At 37.7% G+C, this 26,839-nt stretch overlaps 1 protein-coding gene across 3 annotated transcripts in view; it reads right to left on the bottom strand.

The window, feature by feature from the left end:
- Positions 1 to 5,012: 5,012 nt before the first annotated feature.
- LOC127436854 (potassium voltage-gated channel subfamily D member 2-like) overlaps positions 5,013 to 26,839 on the bottom strand; it is a 177,217-nt gene continuing 155,390 nt past the window's right edge. Inside the window, exons 3-8 of one of the 3 annotated variants that reach the window (XM_051691303.1) lie at positions 22,273 to 22,435; positions 18,367 to 18,449; positions 17,760 to 17,769; positions 17,058 to 17,153; positions 13,632 to 13,873; positions 5,013 to 8,064 (exon numbers count right to left, since the gene is read on the bottom strand). In XM_051691303.1, coding sequence (XP_051547263.1) covers positions 7,884 to 8,064; positions 13,632 to 13,873; positions 17,058 to 17,153; positions 17,760 to 17,769; positions 18,367 to 18,449; positions 22,273 to 22,435 — 775 coding nt within the window. In that variant the 3' untranslated portion in view covers positions 5,013 to 7,883. Of the gene's footprint in view, positions 8,065 to 13,168; positions 13,874 to 17,057; positions 17,154 to 17,759; positions 17,770 to 18,366; positions 18,450 to 22,272; positions 22,436 to 26,839 lie in introns of those variants that run through there. The other 2 variants (XM_051691302.1, XM_051691301.1) reach the window with 2 other exon arrangements.

Below are 26,839 nucleotides of genomic sequence, written 5' to 3'. Positions count from 1 at the left end.
CATAAGCTATTTTTGAATGAAAAACTAGCTAGCATACTGTGCAGTAGACACTGCATACTTTCTATTTAACATTTTTTATGTGAAATAGTAAGCATTATGCTGTGGTAAAAATAAAATATGTAGTATGCTATATTTCTTGCGCAGTATACACTGCACATTTCTATTTTTTAAAACAAGTGTCAAATAATACACATTGTACAGCAATAAAATTCAAATATTAAGTATGCTACATTGCTTGGTACATACACTGCTTCCTGCATACTGTACAGTGTTAACTGCATACTTCCTACTATTTTTTTTAAAAGTGTGTGAAATAGTACTCACACATCAATAAAATTTAAATATGTAGTATGCTACATTGCTTACATACACTGTTCAATGCATACTGTGCAGTATAAACAGAATACTTTTTTAAAAAAGTACGCGAATGTACACATTAAGCAGCGATAAAATTCAAATATGCAGTATGCTACATTGCTTACTACATACACTGCTTACTGCATACTTTGCAGAATTAACTGCATACTTCCAACAATTAAAATAAAAAAAATAAAAAATTGTGTGAAATAGTATATGTAGTATGGTACAGTGCTTACTACATTCATGGCTAACTGTATACTGTGCAGTTTAAACTGCATACTTCCTACTTATAAAATATGATGTGAAATAGTAAGCATTATGCAGTGATAAAATTCAAATATGTAGTATGCTATATTGCTTATTACAAACACTGCTACATGCATACTTCTTACTTACTACTATTTAAAAAAGTGAAATAGTACACATTATGCAGTGAAAAAGTAAAATATGTAGCATGACACATTGCTTATAACATACACTTCTTACTGCATACTGTGCAGTACACACTGCATACTTCCTACTTTTTTTTATAAATAGTTTACATTATGCAGCAATAAAATTCAAATATGTAGTATGCTATATTGCCTACTACAGACACTGCTTACTAATAGTAAGTGAAACAGAATGCTTAGTAGCAAAACGTTTCTCATTATATTTGTTACATGGTCACATGACAATGTGTTTACCTCAACGAGTGGCATCCACTTATTATCTTGAAAATAAAAGCAATTTATTTATTTATTTATTTATCCCGTTTTGTTTAAAAATGTCATAAAGTAAACATTTTTGGCAAAGATAATCTAAATATTACATGCATTCAGAAAATTCACATTCTGCACACAGTACTCTATACATACTGCATACTACAGAAATAGTATGAACAGTATGCCAATATGCTATTCCAACCACAGCTTTTAAAAGCTCATCAAGAGCTTCAAGTTATCCTGTAAGCTTCCTCTTTCCCCTAAAGCTTACTGCTGATGCAGGATCTGATTTATAGAAAGAGAGGAGCACACAGGATTACCGTCATAAAGCTTACAAAAGACATACTGTTTCCTCTCGTTGCTAAAAAACCCCACTCACAATTCATCTCCTTTGAGAGACAGCGAAAGAAAAGAAAGAGATAGACTGTTGTTCCATTCATTGTTGAGAAGACCAGCATTGCTGGCTTTGGGAACTGGTTCCTTGCATGGCATGCTGGTGTGCAGGTGTCCCTTTGACATGGGTTCTGGTCCTGTGGAAACTCTAATACTCTAATATTAAATTTGTACTCCATTGATGGTTAGGTTACGGTGTATGGTTAATAAAATATGCATTAATGTGATACATTCCTGTTTACATGATATACAGTTCATAATTTACAACTCACTTTTGGCGCCACTTTGTGGAAATTTCACCCGGAAAATTAAGCTCACACATGCCTGTCAACAACACTTCCAGTTTTGTCCACTGGGGGCAGTGGTTGAATTTTGAGAACCACAGATTTCAGCGGAAGAACTTTCAACCTACTATTGCCAAATTTACTGTAAGATCGGCCTGGTGAAAATGTACTTGACTTACTTTTTCTGCGAAGACTGCAATTTAGATTGATAGACTTTGTGTCTTACACCATTTCTTAAAAAAAAAGAGAGAAAAAAAAAAGCACATTTTAAAATTCTTATATCTCTTCCCATCTAAAAGGGAACAATAAGTATAAAATTGTAAGCAAGCGATTTGTAGGTTAACTTTCTGAAAAACTGTAAACACTGTGTTTGGTGCTACAAAAAAAATCCTCAATTTTTTTTTTTTTTTTTTTTGGAGCAGCCCATTCAACCTGACACAACAACATTGACTCAACCAATGGCGTGAGTCGGGGGCCGGGCAGTCTGTTTGTTTGATCAACAGATGAGTGGTGTATTTGGAAAACTGATTAAAAACAATGTTTCTTTTTGCGATTCCCTTCCAGTGGCACAGAAATTACACACTTTAGATTTAAATAACGTTCTAGTCATGTTAAGGAAACTAGACATTTTCATGTTCCCACAACCACAATGTAACAACTTAAATTTGTTAGCTGGGACATAGACTCTCTCTCTCTTTCCCTTGCTGAGTACAGTAAAACGAGTCCGCTGGGAAATAAAACCATTAACCTTTCACCTCCCTGCGAAAATAGCGAGGTCGCAAACAGACAGCTGCAGCTTGTATGAAGTTCGACTTCAATATCCCCCTGTGTGTGGCGAAGTCGTCCCCCTGCCTGACTCCTTCCGCCTTGCTCAGATACTGTCTCTTCTTACAACCAACTTCAAACATCTCAATTACCTTCGGTCTGATGGAAAATATGCTAATGTATACCCCTATCACTCACCTGCTGGGAGCTCTCCACAGCCCTGCGGTGGGTTTGTTCTGTGCAAGCGCGATAAATAGGTGCGTTCCCCTGCTTGCCCACCCTCCTCATCCCTCTACTCCAGTGTAGAAGGAAGAAATGATCGGTCATTGCATTTAGAAAGCTAATGTGTAACTTAATCATGTTAAGTGCCTGTAGAGTGTAAGATTGATTCAGCTAACCCACATTAAAGTGGGTTTCTTAAACATGCCGCAAGAGGAAAATGTGTGAAATTGTCAAAATGAGAGTGAGGACTTAGAAGAAAATGCCACCTAGCTGTGAATGGAAGAGAATAAAAGCTAAAAACGAAAACATATATCAATGCAACAGTTTCTTGGTCATAATTTACTCACCCTCAACTCGTTCCAAACCTGTATGACTTTTTCTGTGGAACACAAAAGGCGAAGGTTAGCAGAATATCCTGAGCACTCTTCCATATAATGAAAGTAAACAGGAAAAGTTTTCATTCTTGCGATCATATTATTGAAAAAATATTTGTATATGCCCCTACAAACATGATGATTCCTCAATTTTTGGTTCATTTTCCTGGAAGACAAATGCTAAGAATGTAATTATCTGCTAAAAATGCATCAACTTTAAGGAGTACACTAGCATATCAATGGCCTCAGTGCTAAAATACATGAATTCAAAACCACAAAACTCTTCTGATTTTGATTTCATGGTGTCTTTAAAATGATTTCATATGCAGTGACAAGAAAACTGAGATTTATAAAATTGTTCGTTCAGAGATATAGCCTCAATGATCACAATACAACAGTTTTTTTAATCTGTATTTTAATAGGACAATGATTTATTTATATTTATTCGTAGACACTGCACTGGACTAAACAACTTGTATTTTTTCATAGCTTTTCAATAATTCATATATTTAATGTCCATAACACAAGCTGTAACAAATTCCAAAAGGACCATCATCATCCTGGTAGTCATTTAAATGTACATTATATCAACAGGAAATCTGTTTTAATAGTCCCTATTGGGTCCTGAAAAAAGAAAAAAGAAAAAAGACAAACACGTGTTGTCTGGGCGATGATGAAACTCCAAAAGTCTTCTGTGAGCGCATGCACTCCATCATTCCTGTTTCCCTTAAAACAGGAAAAAAATTATCCAAAGCCGTAAAGTAAACAGCGAGACATCAATATTTCTGTCCTTGAGAAATTAGGAAAAAAGAAGAAACCGAGATAAATTTCACTACACAGAAGGACGAATTTACAGCACAGGTGCACTAGCAACACTCTTTCTTTTAGTTTTCAGCTCTTTTTCTTTTTTAGTTTTTTACAATTGAAATACATTTATAATATACACTGGCGGCCAAAGGTTTGGAATAATGTACAGATTTTGCTCTTATGGAAAGAAATTGGTACTTTTATTCACCAAAGTGGCATTCAACTGATCACAAAGTATAGTCAGGACATTAATAATGTGAAAAATACTATCACAATTTGAAAAAAATGTTCAGAACTTTAAAAAATCCTCCACTTGCAGCAATGACAGCTTTGCAGATCCTTGGCATTCTTGCTGTCAGATTGTCCAGATACTCCGGTGACATTTCACCCCACGCTTCCATAGAAATATTTTCTTTGCAATTCTTCCCATAAGGCCTGCACCCCTGAGCCTTCTCTTTACTGTTGACATGAAAATTATGTTGAATTCAATGAAGCTGTCAGCAGAGGACATGTGAGGCATCTATTTCTCAAACTAGAGACTCTGATGTACTTATCCTCTTGTTTAGTTGTACATCTGGCCTTCCACATCTCTTTCTGTCCTTGTTAGAGCCAGTTGTCCTTTGTCTTTGAAGATTGTAGTGTACACCTTTGTATGAAATCTTCAATTTTTTGGCAATTTCAAGCATTGTATAGCCGTCATTCCTCAAAACAATGATTGACTGATGAGTTTCTAGAGAAAGCGGTTTCTTTTTTGCCATTTTTGACCTAATATTGACCTTAAGACATGCCAGTCTATTGCATACTGTGGCAACTCAAAAACAAACACAAAGACAATGTTAAGCTTCATTTAACGAACCAAATAGCTTTCAACTGTGTTTGATATAATGGCAAGTGATTTTCTAGGACCAAATTATCAATTTAGCATGATTACTCAAGGATAAGATGTTGGAGTGATGGTTGCTGGAAATGGGGCCTGTCTAGATTTGATCAAAAATGACTTTTTTCAAATAGTGATGGTGCTGTTTTACATCAATAATGTCCTGACTATACTCTGTGATCAGTTGAATGCCACTTTGGTGAATTAAAGTACCAATTTCCTTCCAAAACAGCAAAATCTGTACATTATTCCAAACTTTTGGCAGCCAGTGTATAATCAACACCATTTGAATTTTAAAAATATGCATTTGTGAGATTCTATACCCCCAGTATACCCTTTAATACAAAGCATATCTTTACAAAAAAGCATTTTGTTGCATAAGTCACATGGTAAATCAAAAATGGGTGCAGGCATTGAGCGGGAGGGCAGTGGTGTGTGTGTGTGTGTGTGTGTGTGTGTGTGTGTGTACACTGAGCATGGTGAATAAAGAGCACCTCAGCATAACAAATTGCTGAGTGTAAAGAATATAATAAAAATATCTTCCGACATTAAATACACATTTCTTGCTCATTCCAGACATCATAAGTCAGAGGAAAGATGATTAATGAATCTTTTGGGTGCAGATGGTTTATGGAGATACAGTATATAAGTTTTATGTTAAACACAGAGTGGGTGGGGATAATTACGATGGGACAGTAATCTCCAACACAATTATCAGAATCTAGTAGGATGATCCCTTTTAAATGATAATCAGAGGCGGAGCTTGACTGTTTGGTATGTGGTTGCAAGTGAGAAAAGTTGGGGTGAGATTCAAGTTCCATAAAGTGAATAAGGCCAATATCAGAGTGGAAATCTATGGAAATTGGATAGTAATGGTTTATTTTTTATTTTATTTTATTTTATTTTTAGCTAACGCTACTTTTTCCCGCTAAATTTCACTATATATCCCAAACCTTTTCAACTAGTTGGTCTTTGCTGCATTGCACCCATTGATGCCTCATTATAGGTCACAATGAGTCGTGTCTCTATAGACCTTATTCACGCTAGCACCATCTTTGATTTTTAACAGAAATGAAAACGAGGCTGTGAGGGATGGACTTACCATCTCTTCAATAACACACACGGTATAAAGCTGTATAAAGCTCCTAGATCCCATCTGATTTTCCACAACTCATGTTGTCTGAAATTCTTTGTCTACTGAATGTTCTTGTAAAGATGTTTTTTCAATGTTTTGTTTGCGGAACGATCCAAAAACACTTTAAACTGCAGTACAGTCCATTGAAGAGACTGTACGCCTATCCCTCACAGCCTCGTTGTCTTTCCCGCCAAAAATCAAAGATGGCCCTGCTGTGAATAAGGAGGTCTGTTTGATGCCATCTTTTCTTTATAATAACAGTAGGAGATGGGGAAAATGTTTCCAGATTAAAGTACCTGTGCAATGAGAAGTCAAGGGAGAGACGAAAATAATTTGAAACTCAAAAGTTCTAGTCCGGGCTAGCCAGTTTCACCTTCCTCACAACAACATGCACAATATTGGAATTTCAACAAAGATAATAAATAAGCACATTGTTGTTGTTTTTTCACAGTTAACTCACAAACTTTGGAGAATAAAATGGAATGGCTAGTATTTGGGCTTAAGTCTGCAAGCCTCCACTATCAATGTGAGAAAGTCAGAGAAAATATCCAGATTTTGAAACACAAAAGACGTTTCGCTTTCTGTTTAGCTCTGCTTTGTACCATTCACAAAATGAATATGAAAAATAAACATCCCATCAGGCCAGACAACAAGTGAACACAACATGGGTGGGAGAGAAAGTGAGCAGTGGTTGTGTTAACCAAAAACTTTCCGTCATTTACCAGATGTAAAAAAATATGAATAAGGTTTCTGGTCTTTTGTGTTTCCTGACTTAAAAAACAAAAACAAATCCCGCAGTAAAGGTTGCTAATAGGTCTAAGAAGTGAAGTGCGAAAATATGAGGGGAGAGGGATTGAGAGTGAGGATTTGGGGAAAGAAACTAAAACTGAACTCACGCTTGTCAGTTGTCCATGATTTTAGTTAATTAAATCTTCATTAACTTCAATTGTAGCCTATGTTTTGACAAGTCCAGGTCATTATTGACCTAAACATGGTCAACTTGTAGACCACTACAGGCCTTAATTATCGCAGCAACTGCACAAATAACATACCATATGTGATGGCTCCGGGACAAGGCTGAATCCGGGAGAATGACAACCAAGAAGTATAAAAACAGAGCATGAAGGAAAATGTACAACCCGGACTGTTGAAGTGACGGATAATGATTATTTGTAGCACAACCTCTGAGTGTATTGACTGTATCAACGTATTTACATAGGCCATTCTCTCAGACAGCAAATAAAACAATTAAACAGCTGCTTGTTACTCATACTGGGGGTTCAGGGTTCGAGACAGCTGCAGATCAATACTCTATAACTAAGCAAAGTATTGACAAAGAAAACACATTCCCACACACGTTTACAGAGACAGCCAATCCTTATTGCTCATGCCAAATTGAAAAAAGACAAAAGACTAAAGAATGCAAAACATGCAAGAGATTGGTCTTTATCATCCACACACACGCACACAAAAGCATCCAAACGCACACCCTAGAGCCCAGCTTTACTTTGTAGTATCAAACGTATCTGTGTGTACTGTGTGTAAATCTGTCTAAAACCATTAATATGCTACTGTCGAATCCCACCCCTGCTGGTACACTCCTTTTGCATCACAAATACCTCGCGATCCCACCAAATTTAAGACAACCAATTCAAAGACACACAATATTGAAAAATTATAGAAGTAGTTACCACAATGGTAATTATGGTCATTGATTCCCTCTATGGGTTGAGTGAAAGCCTATTGGCCTAAGTGTGAGTCACATGACGTGATGGGCCTAGAGGTGGTGCTGACATCCCGGTTCAGAGAAGCAGAGCTCTAGTCAGGAGCTGATAAAAAAGGTCCAGCTATAGCCCATCCTGCTGCAATGCCTACTCCAGTACACTAGGAGGCACTCTTAATCCCTCCCGATTTAGTGTCCACTTGCCATATTAAAAGCGGCTAATGGTCACGGTGGATGGCCTATAATGCCGACACCCTGACAATGTTGCTTTGTAAGAAGTCGGGCGAGCTGGTGGAGTCTCCGCCCTCGGGCGTGGTCACAGGCGGAGTCGGCATGCTGATGACGGCAGCAGTGATGTAGGAGTGCTCTTCTGAGTTAAGGGGTACCGTCTCTTCAAACTTGGCATTGAGACTGGAACGGCTGCATTGAAAGAGAAGGAAAGAAAGGTGGGTGAGAATGATATCCAGCTGATGAGCAAATTCCACAGCTGCTGGAAGGAATCATGTTAGCGTTCCCAGAGTGTTCTGGCATGGTGGGAGTGCCACAACTGGAGCTTTACAGGATTCCAAAAGCATGAATCACTATGGGAACAATTCCGCATGCCCACACGGAATCTATGTGCAAGAACTCTGCAGATTTCTGAAGAAATGGAACGCCGGTCATTCATAAAGCTCTACACATTCCCCGCCCCTTGTGTGTTCATGGATTCAATCTTTTTTTTCTAATTTAGTAATGTTTTCAGCTACCAATGAAAGTCCAGTTCTTTCATCTTTCATCACAGACCCTATGTTTTGATAACACGATAGTGGTACGTGTGTGCTATTTGTTACATACTTTATACTAGCCATTACATACAATGCACTAAACACTGCATACTAAATACTATACATACTATGTGCTATGCACTATACCCTGCATACTATGTACTGCATATTTTGCATACTAGGTACAATGCCCTTCTCACTGCATACTATGTACAGCATATTTTGCATGCAACATGCTATGCACTAAACACTGCATACTCTATACTATGCACATTACAGAGTGCACTGCAGACTACATACGCTATTAAAGGGGTCATGTCATGCATTATTTTTCCCTTGAGGTTCACTTATAATGTTAGTCATAATATAGTACTACATGACCTTTTTCTGTCTCTGTCTCACACCGTCTGAAACGCTCGGTTCCTGTGCAACTTTTTCTTTAAGACTTCAATATACATATCCACTGTTATGATTGGATAACATCTTTGCAGAGCAAAAGCCCCTTGCCATAACACGTGTGGCAAATTTTTGTTTTTCAAGAATGAAGGAATGAAAACATGCAAACGATTTACAAAATCCCCAAAAAGCATTTAGTCCAGGCAGTCATTGACAGCTATATGTCCTAATTTATGTGAAGCACACAATCAATCTGCAACAGTTGTTCAACTGAAATAATTGAAAATTTAAAACGGCACGGTGTTTCTCCCCAATATTTATATTATTAAGCATACAAGATTTGGTGATACAATAATGCTATACAAAGCTGACAATTGTGAAAATTGTCCAGACTAACAGAAGATGCTAGTTTGAAGGGTTAATAAATCTCAATCCAGCTGTAGGTTGATTTATAAGGGATGACTGGCCAGGGGGTTTCCCACTGTGGTTTCGCACCTCCAATATGGGATGTTCGCCGAGTGGGGAGATCTCCTTGATTTTTTTAATGGTCGATCAAGGAAAGGGGTCCCCCTTGATTGTTTCTCTGCTTAAATACAGGACAATGTGCATCCCAAAGCATTAATTTTGGCCAAAATATGAGAAGTTCTGGCTAATACGCGAGTTGAGACAGCTGGCAACCTAACAAGTGTATATTACACCATTGTCTTTCGTTGCACTCAGCGCTAAGCATTCTTTTTAATAATAAAATAATTTTATCTGAAATCAAAATTTCATGTATTTCTAAAAAATGCTCGTGTAAATAGCATAATCCGCTCCATGTTGGAGTCTGGATCATGGTTTATTTTGCGATAAAAAATGGCTGACTATACAATATCTGACAGAAGAAACAAACACAGACAGATGAAACATTAGTATTAAATTTGTTACTCACCGGCATTAATGTCGTGTCCAATATAGCTGGCACTGCTCCATCTTTCAATATATGTAAGTTTCTTTGCAAAGCCTGAATCATATTGGTTCTCAAAAGAATCCATAGGAAAATGTGCCGAACAAATGTATAATTCCACATTGACACGTTCAGGAACTTAGTTTAAATACATTTAAGCCACTCATTATTAACGTTGGGATCCTTCAGAAGGCTATGCAGAGATGCAGATTTTCCACAAACCAGGAACACAACAACATCTAGGGACCTTACTCAATTTCTGCATCCTTTCGTTGTTTAAAAGCAAACTACAGTACAACTTTCAGTGTTGGAGAACCTCAGCCGCTCTCTCAATATCAATTCACTGCGATGATTACGTATGTTGTGGAGGTCGGGATTTTCAAATGAACACCACATCCTGACATCATGATTTTACAGGGTGGAATCGATAAATGCTTTTTTTTGGGGACTGGAGAGAAAGTTCTAAAACTTACGGTATGTTTTTATTGTACAATGAACTCTTATGTGACAAAATACACTGTGTAAAAACATTTATTTTTTCCTTTTTGTTTTTTTTTTTTTGGTTCCTGGGTAGTAAATGTTATTTCTTAATTGCTTATGCCTCAAAAGTATAGAAAATGGCTATTATTCCCCACAAACTTTGCTTTTGTGACCAGGACAGTGATATTTTGAAATTTACCTATTTCCAATGAGAAAACGGGTGAATTTGTGTCTTTTCGTTCACATAAAGTCAGAAAAAAACAACATATGAATCCAAATTAACATGTATTTATACTAAAGTAATACAAAAATTACTACAAAAGATTTAGAAGTGAGTAGTTTTTCGAGATTTACGACTATACTGTAAATCACTTTCATCAATCAGCCCCCAAATGTAGTCTCCCATCATGTTCTCATTATACTGGACTTTGAACACCGCTACCAAGGACATCCTAATGGAAGCGCTCGCCTCCTCCGAGTAAGCTCCCATGTTCTCCTTGAATTTATCAAGATGAGCATCAAGGATATGGACTTTGAGGGATTTCAGAGGTGGAGCTGAGGAGAGAAACCCATACTACCCCAACCAAAAAGACCGACTTGATTAGAGATCTTGGTCTCACCAAGTCCAGTGCCGAGCTTTTGACATCTAGGCTCAAGCAGTGGAACTTGTTGGATGAAAGTGTGCTAGTCGCAGATCAGAGGAAGCGTCACCAACCTTTTTCCAGCTTCTTCACCCGTCAAGATGGGCTCTGCTTCTGCCACAATGTAACCAGTCTGTTCGAGGCGATCGGAATCGCCTGTAACCAGAATGAGCGGTGCCTCTTCATTGACAGCTCATCCAGGAGCCTCGAAGCCGTGCTGCTCCATAATGGTAACAAGTACCCATCTCTTCCCCTGGCTCACTCGATGCACCTCAAAGAGGATTACAACAGCATCAAGACCTTGCTGGACGCCTTGAAGTATGATGAGTATGACTGGGAGCTCATAGGAGACTTCAAAATTGTGGCATTCTTGATGGGTCTCCAAGGTGGTTTTACCAAGTTTCCTGGCTATCTTTGCCTTTGGGACAGCAGGGACACCAAGGCACACTACAGGCGGGACTGGCCACAGCGGACCGAGTTCTCTGTGGGGAGGAACAACATCAAGTGGGAGCCACTGGTGGACCCCCGGAAGGTGCAGATGCCACCACTGCACATCAAATGTCAGAGCTCTAGATAAGGAGTCGGCAGCCTTCAAGTAACTTCAAGACTTCTTCCTTAAGCTGTCTGAGGCAAAGGTCAAAGTCTTCATTGGACCACAGATAAAGAAGATCCTGGAGTGCAATGAATTCCCCAAGAAGCTCAATAGTAAGGAGAAAGCGGCTTGGAACAGCTTTGTCGCAGTGGTTCGGGGCTTCCTGGGTAATCACAAGGCCGATAACTATATGGAGCTGGTTGAGACGCTGGTGAAGAACTATGGCTCAATGGGCTGTAGGATGTCCCTCAAAGTCCATATCCTTGATGCTCATCTTGATAAATTCAAGGAGAACATGGGAGCGTACTCGGAGGAGCAAGGTGAGCACTTCCGTCAGGATATACTGGACTTTGAACGCCGCTACCAAGGACAGTATAACGAGAACATGATGGGAGACTACATTTGGGGGCTGATTTACAGTATAATTGTAAATCTCGAAAAACTACTCACTTCTAAATCTTTTGCAGTAATTTTTGGATTACTGTAGTATAAATACATGTTAATTTGGATTCATATGTTGTTTTCTTCTGACTTTATGTGAACGAAAAGACACAAATTCACCCGTTTTCTCATTGGAAATAGGTACATTTCAAAATATCACTGTCCTGGTCACAAAAGCAAAGTTTGTGGGGAATAATAGCCATTTTCTATACTTTTGAGGCATAAGCAATTAGGAATAACACTTACCACCCAGGAACAAAAATTGTGTTACATAGTGATATCAATGAAAATGCGATTCCTCATGACAGGACCCCTTTAAGTGTTAATGTCAGATTTGAATATTACTGTTATTGACACAATAATTTGCTAAGTAATAGGACAGTTAATCAATAACCTCTAGGTTTGTAAGAACTGCCCACAACATACTCTCGTACAAACAAATCTATACTCACCTAATGCACATTAGCCAGAAATAAACCACACAAATATAGCATGCTCAAACTGTCAGTATTACAAACCCCACTTCTAAATAACACAGTAAGAGGGTGCATCGTCCTTGCCAAAGTGTGTGTGTCTATCTTTGCCAAGGTGGCTGAGAGAGATGGCATAGTGCCAACAGGCATGCACGCATGCACGCACACGCACACAGCTGGGCTTGTAATGCATTGTAAGGCTTGAAGCCTCCACTGCTGTTTGAACCAATCCTTGGAACAAAAAGCAGTTGAATGATAATGTGTTGTTCATTTAATTATTCATCTGACTCCATTAAGATAAATCTGTTCTTGTGTATATAATCATATTGTTTAAATGACAGTTCTAGGAATTAGATGGAAAGTGTAGGATTAAACTTAAATATGCATGTAACACTAAAGTGTAAAGTAGTGAGTCAGAGCCTCTGTAGTTTCTCAGAAAGTGGGAGACCTATATAGGTTTATAGATAACCGTACAAAGCTCTAAACGTGTAGTCTTAATTCACTTTATGAATGAATAAAAGTTAGAATCACGTTAGCTTTCAAATCAATGATAAAAGGAAATATCGTTAAAACCTTTAAAGCAAACAAAGTTATTTATTACACAATGAAATATACAAACAGTAAAATGGAAAATGTATTGTATAGACAATCGTATCAATAACAGTTGACGCACTGTTCTGCAGGAGAGGCCAAGTTCTTATTCCTTCTGAGCATTGTTACAACATCAAAGAAAAAGCCATCACAGTGGACTGAAATAAAAAGACAATTGGAAAAAAAACAAAAATTCAAAAACAGAGGCCTCTAATGGGGACATACGCACAATAACATATCTCTGTAAATCATGTTCGAGCAATAGTTCTTAAATTGTACTTTAGGATCCTTGGACATCTCCATTGATTGCATTAAATTTCTGTTCATGGCATAAGCTGCAAAATGAGACCAAATATGGCAACATTATGTGATAAAACACAGAAGTTTTTTAGAATTATGTGCTGTGGGAAGATCTGTCCAAATGTCAGTGGCTTGAGCAGATTCACCTTGTGTCTGTCAGTGGGGGTGCTAAGGTGAGTTGTTCTGACAGTCTTCCATCTGCATACTAAAGAGTCTTTTGCACCAGTATAGAGATTTCCATTTCGCTCAGCCTTACAGCATGTATTGTGTGTGTTTGTGAATTTGCGCATACTGGTCTGAGGGTAGAGGTCCAGAACTCCTCCCTGTTTGTATACATGTGTATGTATGTGTGTGTGTGTGTACCTGTTGCTCATCGGTCTCTCCCTGATCTGGATGGTGCTGAGCTCCTGTATACTCCCCCTGCGGCCTCCGGACATGTTGGAATTGGGCACATTGAAACTCTTGCGCTTGTTTCTGCGTGAGCAGCAGGAGGAGAGCCCGTGCGGTGAGGAGGACAGTGAGGAGGAGCGGGACATGGATGGCTTCATCATGGAAACCTCCATGCAGCTTGTTTCATAGGTCTGCTCATCCACAAATTCATGATTCTGAGAAAGAGAAACAGGGCGTATTTATCACTTTATTCTGATTTGGCACTATTTTAGTGACCTGAAGGAAATAAAATAAGGTTTGATTTTGGAACCTATTTACTCTACTAACTGTATGGATATCTTAGGAGTTGTATCATCATCTATAGACTTAAGAGTTTAAGTGTTAAATAACTCAAATGATTGAATACAAAATTGAGGATATGGGGAATACCCATAATCCCCTGCGCTTGAATTATTTAATTATGTTTCCTCGCAAGTTCGAATCCAGGGCGTGCTGAGTGACTCCAGTCAGGCTTCCTAGGCAACCAATTGGCCCGGTTGCTAGGGTGTGTAGAGTCACGTTGGGTTAACGCTATAATGTGGTTCTCGCTCTCGGTGGGGCACGTGGTGAGTTGTGCGTGGATGCTGCAGAGAATAGCGTAAGCCTCCACACACGCTACATTTTCCCGTTAATGTGCTCAACAAGCCACGTGATAAGATGCGTGGATTGACAGTCCCAGTCCCTGCCACCAGGATTGAGGCGAGTCACTACGCCACCACGAGGATTTTGAGCACATTGGGAATAGGGCATTCCAAATTGGGGAGAAAAAAAAAAATGTTTCCTTGGTCAAAGAGAACTTACGGGCACATTTAAATAGTTGTTATTAAGAATTCATAGAGGTTTTAGCTCTTTTTTGGTATTATTGGTTGTTTTGTATAGCAAATAGTTGTTTCGTGCACTATCAAAAAATTGTGTTAAATTTACGGTAAAAAACTGGCAGCTGTGGTTACCAGAAATTCACTGCAAAAAATACGGTAACCACACTTCAGGCTTTAAGGGGTGTAATTCTGATGCCTGTATATTTTATGGTGCATTACCGTTTATATTATTAAATAATATAAACTTAATACTTTAACCTTCTGAAACTGTAAAAATCTGCTTTTCACTTTATAATTTATTGTTACTCACTGTAGTATTTACTGAAAGGCACATGATGACATGAAGTTCATCAGTAGTGGCCTTTCCAAGAGCAATGACCAATAAACATGTAGAGACGGTGCTCAGTGTCACTCACACAAACACTAAACACATGTACTCTCTTGTTAGACATAATATAAGTTTTTACCGTTAATTTTACAGTAAAATCCTACTTTTTACATGTAGAAAATGTACTGTAGCATTTTTGCAGTCTTTTACCGTTAAAATTACGGAAAGTTTTTACAGTGTGTGATGTCACCAATTCGGTGATCTGTGTCCCTTTGGTCAAGTTGAACCCTGTTAACTCTATTTCAGTTCACCTTGTGTATGTGCAACTAAAGTTCTGAATTAGTGATTGTCCTAGAATCGGTTATAATCTTATTATTATTTTTATTTTTTTTAAATGTGATGTTATTCTAAATTTGAGTCAATTCAACTAAAATTATTAAGTAGAAACAACAATATTTCTGCAAATCTAAGTTAAGACTACTTGCATCTAGTTACCCTAACTTAAATAGTTAAGTTAATTCTATATGAACACCAAGTTAAATGAAATTAATTACACAAGTTTTGGAGATGCAAGTTTACTCAATCAACTGAGTAAAGTCAACTTATTAAGGTTTTCAGTTTAGATATATCACTTTTACCACAAAGACGTAACTATATTTTGACCGCATACATAAATGTATTTATTTATTTATTTTCTTTGCCTGTATTGCATTCTCATAAACAATTATGGTAAATCTCATTTACATACAGTATATGCTGTTTGTCTCTAAAACAAATATCACACAAGCATTTAATAATGCAAACCAGCCTAAACAGATATCAAAGACACAGATTCACTGTAGCTTTGGCTGCATCCCAAACAGTCCTAATTAATTTATTTAATTAATAATTATATTTATTTATCACACATTATACATTTGCACATATACAGTGAAATTCTTTTTTTTTTCACATATCCCAGCTAAGCTGGGGTCAGAGTGCAGGGTCAGCCATGATACGGCACCCCTGGAGCAGATAGGGTCAAGGGCCTTGCTCAAGGGCCCAACAGTGGCAACTTGGCAGTGCTGGGGCTTGAACCCCTGACCTTCTGATCAGTAACCCAGAGCCTTAGCTGCTGAGCCACCACTGCCCGAACTGTCCTGTATCCTCAGCAGGAGATTGGAAATGTTCTAGTGTCTAGTGCCCTATGAGAGCCAGAATGGGTCTCTGTCTGTGCTCTCAGAGGACGACAGTACCTGTCATTTTCATGCCAGTGTCTGACTAATGAAATATTAAATTTATTTGTGGCAGACCCACAAGCACTGAGGTGCAGAATCAGCCCAAAACTGCTGCTAGCTTTACAAATGTTAAAAAAATTAAAGTGAAAAATTGAAATTTAATTCATACCTGAGACTCTATGTTTACCAGAAGTTTCTTATAAGGCAGGTATTTATTAAAAAGAATAAAGAAAAAAGCTGATAAAGAAGAAGAAAAAAAAAAAAAAAACTAGAAGATAGTATTAAGAGTTAAAATAGTGTTAAAAGTTTTGGTAAGATTTATTTTAGTGTAAATGAAATGCTGCATCAAATCTGCTTTGCCTTTTTCATGGCATTTGTCTTGTTTTCTGTTGGCTATGCATGAGAATCTGTGCCACCTTTGCATTTTAGAGCCAGTTATTGCTGTACAGCTATAATGCTAGTAATAGCTGTAAGGTTTTAAATACCTACCATTTTTTAAATTGTAAGTTAATGAGAGATTTTAAACTTTAATTTAAAATTTCTAAGGCTATAGGGAGAGTACAGATAAAGATGGACACTTTCTTATAATTCATCCCTGGTGTTGTTTTAAAATATGATTCCAAATTAAATATAATACCAATTTACTGTAAATAGCTAAAGATATCCACTACACTATAGAGGGAAAAAGAAATTCAAGCTGAATTAAATTCAGAAAACTCTGATGTAGGACCTTGAAAAAAGTAGAATGCCCTCATAATGTTTCTCACAGCTGTGCTTAGCATCCTTTTCTTATGACACTTTATAGCCTATCAAGGAGACCAGGTAATGCCAAAATGAAATCACTGCATAGTGAGAACAGCTTCCAGTTTTTATACTGGCTTCTTTGAGAATAAACAAACATGTCAAATGGAATGTAGTAGGAAAGAGAGAGTGATGAGAAGATAATGGAGAAGAGGGAGTCATATAATGAGATGGACCCAAACCCTGAGGTTCTTACCGTGGTTTTCTCCAAGCAGTGCAGCAGATGGTGATGCTGGGTCTCAAAAGTGGGGTTGGACTTGCATACCAGAGCTTGTCCCGCCTCTTTTGATGCCTTATAGGAGAAACAGAAAAGACTGACAGCTTATCAACCATTCAAAGCACCAATCAATGAGAGAAAATGCAAGAGCACTGTCAGCAAGGGCTTGAGTTCTCACAAAGATCTGTCAATGTTTAGGCAAAGTTGAAGAATGTTTGAGTCATTGTGAAAACGGTACACTCTTGGTCATTGTTCTGTCATGTTCTCTCAACATCACAACCATGAAGTATGGCTCTCGGTTCAAACACAGTAGACAACAGGTACAAAGAATATTCAGACTCTATTTTTTGTAAAGGTCTAAAATGTGTACCCTAGAAAAGGCTCAAATAGCCAGAGACATTGCTGTCAGCACTAAAAATAGTTCTGAATATGGTTTTGGAGAAAAACTCAAGTATCTGCTGTATTTGAACCAAAAGGGCCACCGCACCCACTCCAAACTCATTGTTTTTTTAGAGCAGGACTCAATGTGATGCAGTCCACTATGGCACCATTCCCTGAGTGCCCATGTAGGATCACTATACCCACCTACAGACACCCAATCAACACGCCCCATGGTCTCTGCATCACATCAACCCCACTCCGCATTTAGATGCTGGTCAATCAGTGACATGCAGCTCAGACAATCTCATTCCTCCATGGGATGCATTCTGATGATGTCATGAAGAGAGAAAGAGCACAGGCCAATCCAGACAGCCGTGAATATATCACTCAAAAATGCATGGGGCACAGGTAAGGAGTAGTAGTTGTCGAAAAGCAGTTAAAACAAAAAGAAGACAAGGTACAAAAGAGCTAAAACCCAAAAGTAAAGTAGTTGAAGGATGGAGCAAAGGGTTGGGGGGCCCTGTTGATACTAGACCGGATAGGCGTGTCCCCCCACCACTACCATGTGGCCACATGCTTTGCACAATCATTGGACAAGAGGTCCCACAATTATTTGTCTCATGACAAGCCACCAGGAAGAGGTGTGAGCGTGCCTGGTATAGGCATTAGAGAGAGCGAGAGAGTGAAAGATAGAGAGATAAAGAAAGAGATAGCAGTTAAAGATACACCACAAAAGCATTTGAATGAGGACAGCCCTGCTGGACCCCAGCCCCTTGGTAGAGAGGTGAAAGATCAGGGGGGAGGGGGAAGAGGGATCGACATGCACCAGCACCGGCCCATCATGTCACGTTCTATAAAGAGAGACCCCGGCGACTTGGTTTCCACGGTTACCTCCTCCTCCGCGTACGCCAGCATCCCATTGCGTTTGTACTGCAAATAAGCATTAGCACCACCACTCTTCGCTGCATGAATTCTAGCAAGCCTGGTTTTCTGTTCAGTGGACAAACACACGGGCGTTTAGCCTAACCGTTCTTCTTCTTATGATAAGTGTGTGTATGTATGTGATTTTGGTTTGCATGCTTACGGCCAACATGGATAATGGTAATGTGTCAAATACTATACTACAAACAGCATTCTCTTAAGAATTTTCACTTGTTTTCCAGTAAAAATGATCAAAGTTCAGCCATGAAACTCTATGTGGCGCAAGCTGGTTCTTTGAGCTTGTTATCTGTTAGCCAATCGGTTTTGCTCACAAGTGACACGTTAAGCCAATCGCCTCACATGGTGTAAGCTGATTGATCCTTTGACATGTAAGCGGGTAGCCAAACAACTTGCGTCTCTCTTTGTATAAAATAAAAATTGTTCAGTTTTGCAGACAAGCTGGTTTCACTGCCGCGCACTGCGAGAGGTTTTTCTCTGAAACCCACCTCCACCCCAGCTCCATAGGTCTTGATAAGCTACATGAGGATTGTTTGTAATGTCTATTTATGCAGCAGCATGTTCACACATGCTCAATGCAGCATCTCTTGTGTTTTGTCTATATATGGAGCAGCAGCAGCATGTCCACATGCTTAACTCAGTATGTCTGATTATTTTCTAGCAGTAGCAAGTCTCTGTACTTGCTCTGCAGCAGCAGCAGCGCAACAGAGCTTGTCCACCAAGACCAATACACTATCAATATGTCATACTCACATTAACATGCTAAATCTTTCAAAGAGTTGTCATGACTGAAATATCAAAATATCCTACAAACAAGATACAATTATTTAAAACAATTTTTTAAAACATAATCGTAAAATTGCACAAAATAATAAGTAGAGATACATATGTAGGGCCGAAAATTTTCTGTCAAAAGGGGGCATAAAAACATTCTAGTGTGGAATTACTTTGAATTGGGTGACAATGACAGCAGAGTTTGTAATTTGTAAGCTTTGCACTGTTAGAATTTCATGAAGTGGAACTACAGTTAAATCTTTTAACACAACTAATTTGATTACTGACCTTAAAACGTCACACAAAAAGGAATATGATGAGTTTGTTCAAGTTAAAGTGGAGGCTGCTCCAGCTAAAACAGGACAAGCTCAGTTTTTGAAATAATTCAGAATTCAGTTCGTGAGTTACGACATTCAAGAAATTAAAAAATCTGTCCAATTTAACATGAGCCTAACAAGAGGCTATTCAGATTTCAGTTGATGTGAGATAAGAATTTTAATGTGAGTTTATAATGTCTTTTTTGTTTCAGCATTTTATTTATAATTCAAACCAAAACTCTTAAACATGGAAGATGTGTAGAGACATACAGAATAAAGTTATTATTTACATTTCTTTTGAAGTTTTAAAACACCAGACTCAAAGCAGAACCACCAAACTAACAGTATTGGAATAGGCAAATGTTGTTTTAAATGTTGTATTGTGCTTTGCTTAAAGGGATAGTTCACCCAATAAATGAAAATTCTCTCATCCTTTACTCACCCTCATGTCATCTCAAATGTGTATGACTTTCTTTCTTCTGCTGATGACAAACAAAGATTTTTAAAAGAATATCTCAGCTCTGTAGGTCCAAAGTGAATGGTGGCCAGAACTCTGAAGGTCCAAATTTCACAAAAGGGCAGCATAAAAGTAATCCATAAGACTCCAGTGGTTTAATAAATGTCTTCTGAAGCGAACCAGTTGGTTTTGGGTGAGAATAGACCAAAATATATGTCCTTTTTTTACTGTACATTTTGCCATTGCAGTCTCTAGGCATGATCATGATTTCAAGCTCGATTAGACTTGCTAGTGCTTGACGCATGCGCAGAGCGCTAGATTGCACTATAGGAAGTGTAATCGAGTGTAATCGAGCAAAGGCCTGGCCACCATTCACTTGCATGGAGTTGGCTCAAAGTTTCTTCTAAAAAATCTTCATCTGTGATCAGGAGAAGAAAGAAAGTCATACGCATCTGGGATGGCATGAGAGTGAGTAAATGAGGAGAGAATTTTCATTTTTGGGTGAACTGTCCTAATAATAAGACTTGTTTTCAGAGAATATATATATATATATTTAATTAAGATAACTTTTCTTACTCCATTTATTTATTTGTAAAATAAATTTGTTTTATATATATATTTCATATATAAATGTAACAAAATTTAAAGAGGTTTAAGCTATAAAAAACTGCCAATGGGGAAAGAAAAATAATCAAAATCAAAGACATTTTTTTTTTCTGAAAACAAGTCTTACAAGCATACACCAATATGCTTTTTTACTGGAAAATAAGGCTAAAATACTGCTTAAGAAAATGACTTCTTGCAGTGTATGTGGAATTCTTGGACATTTGGACATTCATTGGCCCCTTCTCCTATCTCCATTCATCTCTCTCACTTCCCTCTCCCTCTCTTACTCTCAATTTTACTTTCTCTGGATAATTATAAAAACAGATTGTTGTTCTTGGACTGGTTGTACTGTTTATCTCTCTGTGTGTGTGCTCATATGGGGAATGGGATATCTAAACTGCTTGTGCCTCCCATGGGTTGACTGGTCTTAAACAGCTAAATTAAGAGAATACGTAGATCTAATGAGTTATGATGTGATGTCACAACATCTACGTTATCTGATTATCCTCCTGAGAACAGCCTATATAAACACAGCATCTTTTCTTCCTGTACTTGGTTTCACAGGCCACGTACACACTTTAAGCATGTCACTCCTCTTCTGAGAGCTTAATCCTGTTCTATACACACAGAGTTTGGTCATTTACACAATATACATCTAAATTCACTCTTGATTAATTCAGGTATTTCAGCAAAATTTTCATGCCACATAGTGTGTACAGACTGGATGCATCACCACATTTTTTTAAAATATATATATATATATATATATATATATATTTAAAGGAAACGTGTTTAATTGTCATGAAAATAATGTCACAATGATGAAAAAAATCATGTTCCAAAAAATAGGCTTCATTTTCTAAAGGCAAAAAATTAATGTCTTTATTTTCTTTCCTTTTTTTAATTTTGACAGACATTAATATGTCTGCGGTTGCAACTATTTCTTTCATCAAAATTGGTAACACCAAACAGGTTAAACTGTTCTATGTTTATTCTGTAAATACACATTAAACAATGATTTAAAGGATAAATTCCAGTTTAATTTAAAAACAGTTGTCACTTCCAAAACTTTTCAGTGTGTGCATGGCCTTTTTGTTCCTACTTTCTTCATTTATGTCTTCTTTAAAGGGATAGCTCACCCAAAAATGAAAATTCTCTCTGGAATAGATGTTATGCAGAATACACTTTAGTTCTTAAATCTTTATTCCATACGATTAAAGTGAATGGTGACTGAATCTTTCATTCTGCCTAACACCTTCTTTTGTGTTCCACAGAACAAAATAAGTCTTAGAGGTTTGGAACAACATGAGGATGAGTAAATCATGACAGAATTTTCATTTTTGAATAAACTAACCCAATAAAAGTATCTCTTGTTTCTGTCTGTTTTCTTTCAGTCTCTGCTGTGTTGAAGTACGAGATGAGATCTGAGCATGCACTAAAAATGATCGTACCACAGAGATCTGCAGTTAACATACCACAGAGAGACACACACAACAAACACCACACAGCATGCAGACATCTGGGTCACAAGCACATTGGGCCAAGTTGTATTAAACACTATCCCAGCATAATTTTCTGTGTTATGTGCCTATTCTCTTTGCCACATCCAGACCTGTCTTTATTTCAAAAGAACATCTATATTTGACACCAGCTCCATAGAGCTGTGTAAGATCAGAAGCTGTAGACCCAGGCAACGGGTTGGGCGGTTGATTTAGGGTACCTTTTGGGCACGCCGCTTCTCTGCACGTTGACTCTGATGGTAGATCCGACTGAAATTGGACACAATGACGGGCACGGGTAGAGCAATCACCAGCACTCCACTCAGAGAACAAATAGAGCCAAAGATCTTTCCCATGATGGTCTTAGGAACCATGTCTCCATATCTGTAACACAAACAGACAGAGAGAGAGAGAGTCAGCAGGTTGTGTGACGTGCCCTCACCCTCGAAAATCATGAACAAAACAAAGCAAACATATGACCCAGACTACATTAAATAAGGGTTCACTTGCATCAAGGATAAACTTGGCTTGTGCTGACCACAATGTGTTTTAGGCTGTGAATTATTGGCTGCAGAGACCATGAAACCGTTGAAATTCAAATGACATTTAGAAGCCAATTTTCCTATTTTGTCTATTTCATATATATATATTTTTGATTTGCCCCTCACTGTATTTTTATTTTCTATTTTTTTAAAGGGGGGTTATAGCAAGTCACTTACAATGGAAGTGAATGGGGGCCAGTCCATAAACATTAAAATACAAATTGCTTGAAAAATATAGCCAAAATACGTAAACATTATATGTTAACATGATTTTAGTGTGATGATAATATCTATTACAAGGTTTACCGACATTACATCACTATGACAACAAAGCTGCAATATTGGATATAATTTTTAAACAGATAAGGTTAGCAACAGTTTAATAGCACTAAATGCTCACATGTATAATGTTTAAATCTTGTGTCTCTACTTTTGAAACTGTTTGTATTTTAACATAAATGGACTGGACCCATTTACTTCATTGTAAGTGCCTTACTGAAACTAGAATTTTTGCTTATTATTTCAAATAAAAAAAACCCTGATCTAATAATTTTTTTTTTTTTTTTTTTTTTTTTTTTTTGAGGTAACCAACCACAAATGCTGTCAGCTGAGTTTAACTTGTTATGAACCTGGACACTGAAATGTCCTGAATTGGGTTGCAAGTTGCCACTTGATAGCAAAATCAGTTGAGAATAACTGACATAAAGGACAAAATGTGATCTCCACAAGGCCATTTTTTATTTATTTTTGCTTCTGTCAGCAACGCAATATCACAATTCTTATTTTTTACCAGCTCTGGTTGATTTCCTTTGTAAAACAGATTTACAGGATACCACTAGGGGGCACTAAAGAACCATACAGCATATGACAAGCGCTCACTCTCCAATTTAGAGTGAATGTTTTTTTATTTTATTATTATTAATTATATATATATTTGACCTTCAGGCTTTTTTTCCTCATCCTTCAAATTTTAACTCAATGTTTAAGAAAATGATTATTCACATGTGGTGGAAAGAGCAGTGTGTGTGTGTGTGTGTGTGTGTGTGTGTGTGTGTGTGTGTGTGTTGCATACTATTAGATCAAGTTTTTTTTACCTAATTTTAACAACTATCTATTTTAAAATGACATTAATATAATAACCACTACAGTTATCCTATATATTCATATACCACGACATAACATAATCTGAAAATGGCGTACACGTGATGTCTTTGGAACACAAAGTTCTGACATGATTTCATCCTCGTTCCAACAAACATACACAAAGCCCTTCTGTTACAGCACCACCTCTTTGTCTTTTTTAAAGCAGGCCAATGCATTACAAATGATCACAATCTGTCAGTGTCTCAGACTTCATAATAGAAACAAAGACAACACCATCCCACTTTAGCTGCTTAACAGGTGTTAATTTGACAGCTTACATGAATATCTTGAAGGTAATGTTTACTGGTTGTACTTAAAAATTAGTACTATTGTAATACCAGTTGCATATACACAAAAAGGTACTAACACTGTGATTTTTGGACATGTACCATGATTATACTATGTTTTTTGGCATGCACCATGATAAAAAAATAAAAATAAAAAAAATAAAAAAACATGAAAATGCCAAGTTTTTTTGGACAAGTACCATGATTATACTATGTGTTTGGACATGTGTCATGATAATATCATGTTTTTGGACATGGGTCATCATAATGCTATGTTTTTTGGACATGTACCATGGTTCCATCCATCCATCTATCCAACAAGAATAATATATCATATAACATGAGATGAATATGCAAATGAATATGTGTTTCACTCTGATGGATGAACACAAGCTAGACAGTCTACCTGCTGGAGAACTTGATAATAGAGGAAACAACCTACATGAATACACACTGTGAATTCATCACTTCCTCTGCAAGAAACTTTGAGAACACCTTGACAGCCACAATGCAATTACGATCCAATCAGCCAGTAGAAGAAACAGGTCATCAAAAGGCGCCCACTGTCTGAAAGTCTAAAAGTAAACAGCTGTAAAAGAATGCACACCTTCACACTTTTCCTGCAGATTACAGGGGATGTATGAATTCAAATAGAGGATGAAAGAGAAACGGATAAATACAAAAAGAGTAGGGCAGAACACTAAAATACTATACTTCAGCATTTGTGGTTGCACTCCCTACATTTTCCCTTTAACTGTAGAGTCCATATCCCCACTCTCAGCTCTAACGTTATGTGAAATGAACTAAGAGGGGTGTATGGAGAGATACAGAAAGTGATATTAAAAAATGGTAAGCTCACTGGCTGAAACTACTGCTTCAAGAAGATACGGACAGATTAGAGATTAAATACGCTTATCAAGTTTAACAAATGCAGTACTTATTAGAATATATAAAGACTGAGTTAATGATATGACTGTTCCATTTAACTAAGTCTGTGTGGGCTCCAACTCTTCTTCACAGGCACACACCACAATATAATGAAATTCAATTGAACTGTTTTTGACTGTTTAAAGCTCAGACTTCAATTTTTACACTCTTGATAACAGTATTCATATGTATATATAATCGACACAATCTTAAATAATATATATACGTAAACAAAACATATACACCTTCTGCAGTACATGTGGTTCTATGGAATCCTTTGAAGCATCTCGGAGCACTATGGAAATACCAAGGTATACTGTATGATGTAAATAATTCAGTACCATGCTATTTCTATCAACTGGTATTTTCAACATTTCCAACTGACCCTTGGAACAATTGGTTAAAAGTGACTACAAAGTAAGCTAAGAAAAGTGAAGTTAGTGGTGTGAAAATGTCTACTAACATTTGTTTTCCGACTGCACTTAGTTTGATATTTTGTTTTTTGGTGCAATGGCATTCAGACATTTTTCAAGTGTGGCATAAGTGTCCAAATACTTATCAGAGCCATTGTGTGCTGATTTAAAGAAAACATGAATGAAAAACTTTGTGTATTTCTAAAAGCTGAGAGCAGGGCCGTAGCAGGGAATTATGGGCCCCCTGACCATGTATTGCTCTGGGCCCCTTTCCTATTAAAATAATACAGTTTTGAATTTGTTTTGGGTCCCCCTGGACCTTTGGGCCCCTAGAATCATTACCAGTTTCACCCCACTAGCTATGGTGCTGGCTGAGATTATAGCATGTCTTTATCATTGCTGAGATGCTTGGTGCTCTTAGTGAAGAATCTAATTGAATTATGGCAATGAGAATATGAGCTCAAGAGGCCCAATGCGACAAAGCCTTGAAAGACTGAGCCATAATTACGCACAGCACAGAGTCAACTTCTCCAATTAAACGCCTGTAATTAACAATGACAGAGAGAGAGATATTAAGAGAGAGTTACGGCAATACATGCAAAGAGTTAAAAGTCTCTCGTTTCTGCTTTTATACTGTGGTTGGCACTATTGATGGCAATGACCCAGTCATTCCGAGCGCTGAAAAATATCCATATTAATGGTTGTACGAGCTATGATGGCATTCACGACTGATCAATACAGAGCTTTGTGATCCCCTGGACCGACAGACAATAGACTCATTATAAGGGACCAATAAAGTCCCTTGTAGGCAATTATCCTCATAATTAGATTTGTGTACATGATGAATATGTTGGCCGGTATCTGCTAATCCAAATACGCATACTAAGGCAAGCTATTATCTGCAATGTGTGTGTGTTGTATGGAGAGCTGCATTCAAACACTCCATGCCCAGCCTGACTGTAATAAAAGCGATTGACTTTGCTCTGTGTCAGCCAGGTGTGTGTGTGTGTGTGTGTGTGTAGTGAACTAGAGGGCACAGCAAGTAGTCTAATTTGCTCTCTGCATTTGTCATGTTCTCACTGCTCAATGTCCAGTGTTGTTACATATGACAGCATCCCTATAACCCAGCTGACCCACACCAGCCCCTCTCTCTCTCTCTCTCTCTCTCACACACACACACACACACACACACACACACACACACACACACACACACACACACACACACACACACACACATTTGTTTTTCTATCCTTGTGGGACTGGGGACTCTCCATTGACTACTATTATTTAATACTGAGCTAAAGACATTTACTATATGAAACTTACAGTATACTGTTATTCTACAGAAATGGTTTAGGGTTAATCTGAATGCCTTAACCAAGACCAACATTATCAACTGTAACTCTGTGTAATCCAACCATCCATCCATCCAACCAACTAGAATAATATATCATATAACATAAGATGAATATG

The sequence above is a fragment of the Myxocyprinus asiaticus genome, chromosome 47, assembly GCF_019703515.2.
Source record: "Myxocyprinus asiaticus isolate MX2 ecotype Aquarium Trade chromosome 47, UBuf_Myxa_2, whole genome shotgun sequence".
Lineage (NCBI taxonomy): Eukaryota > Metazoa > Chordata > Actinopteri > Cypriniformes > Catostomidae > Myxocyprinus > Myxocyprinus asiaticus.
This window is presented reverse-complemented; position numbering and strand designations above follow the sequence as displayed.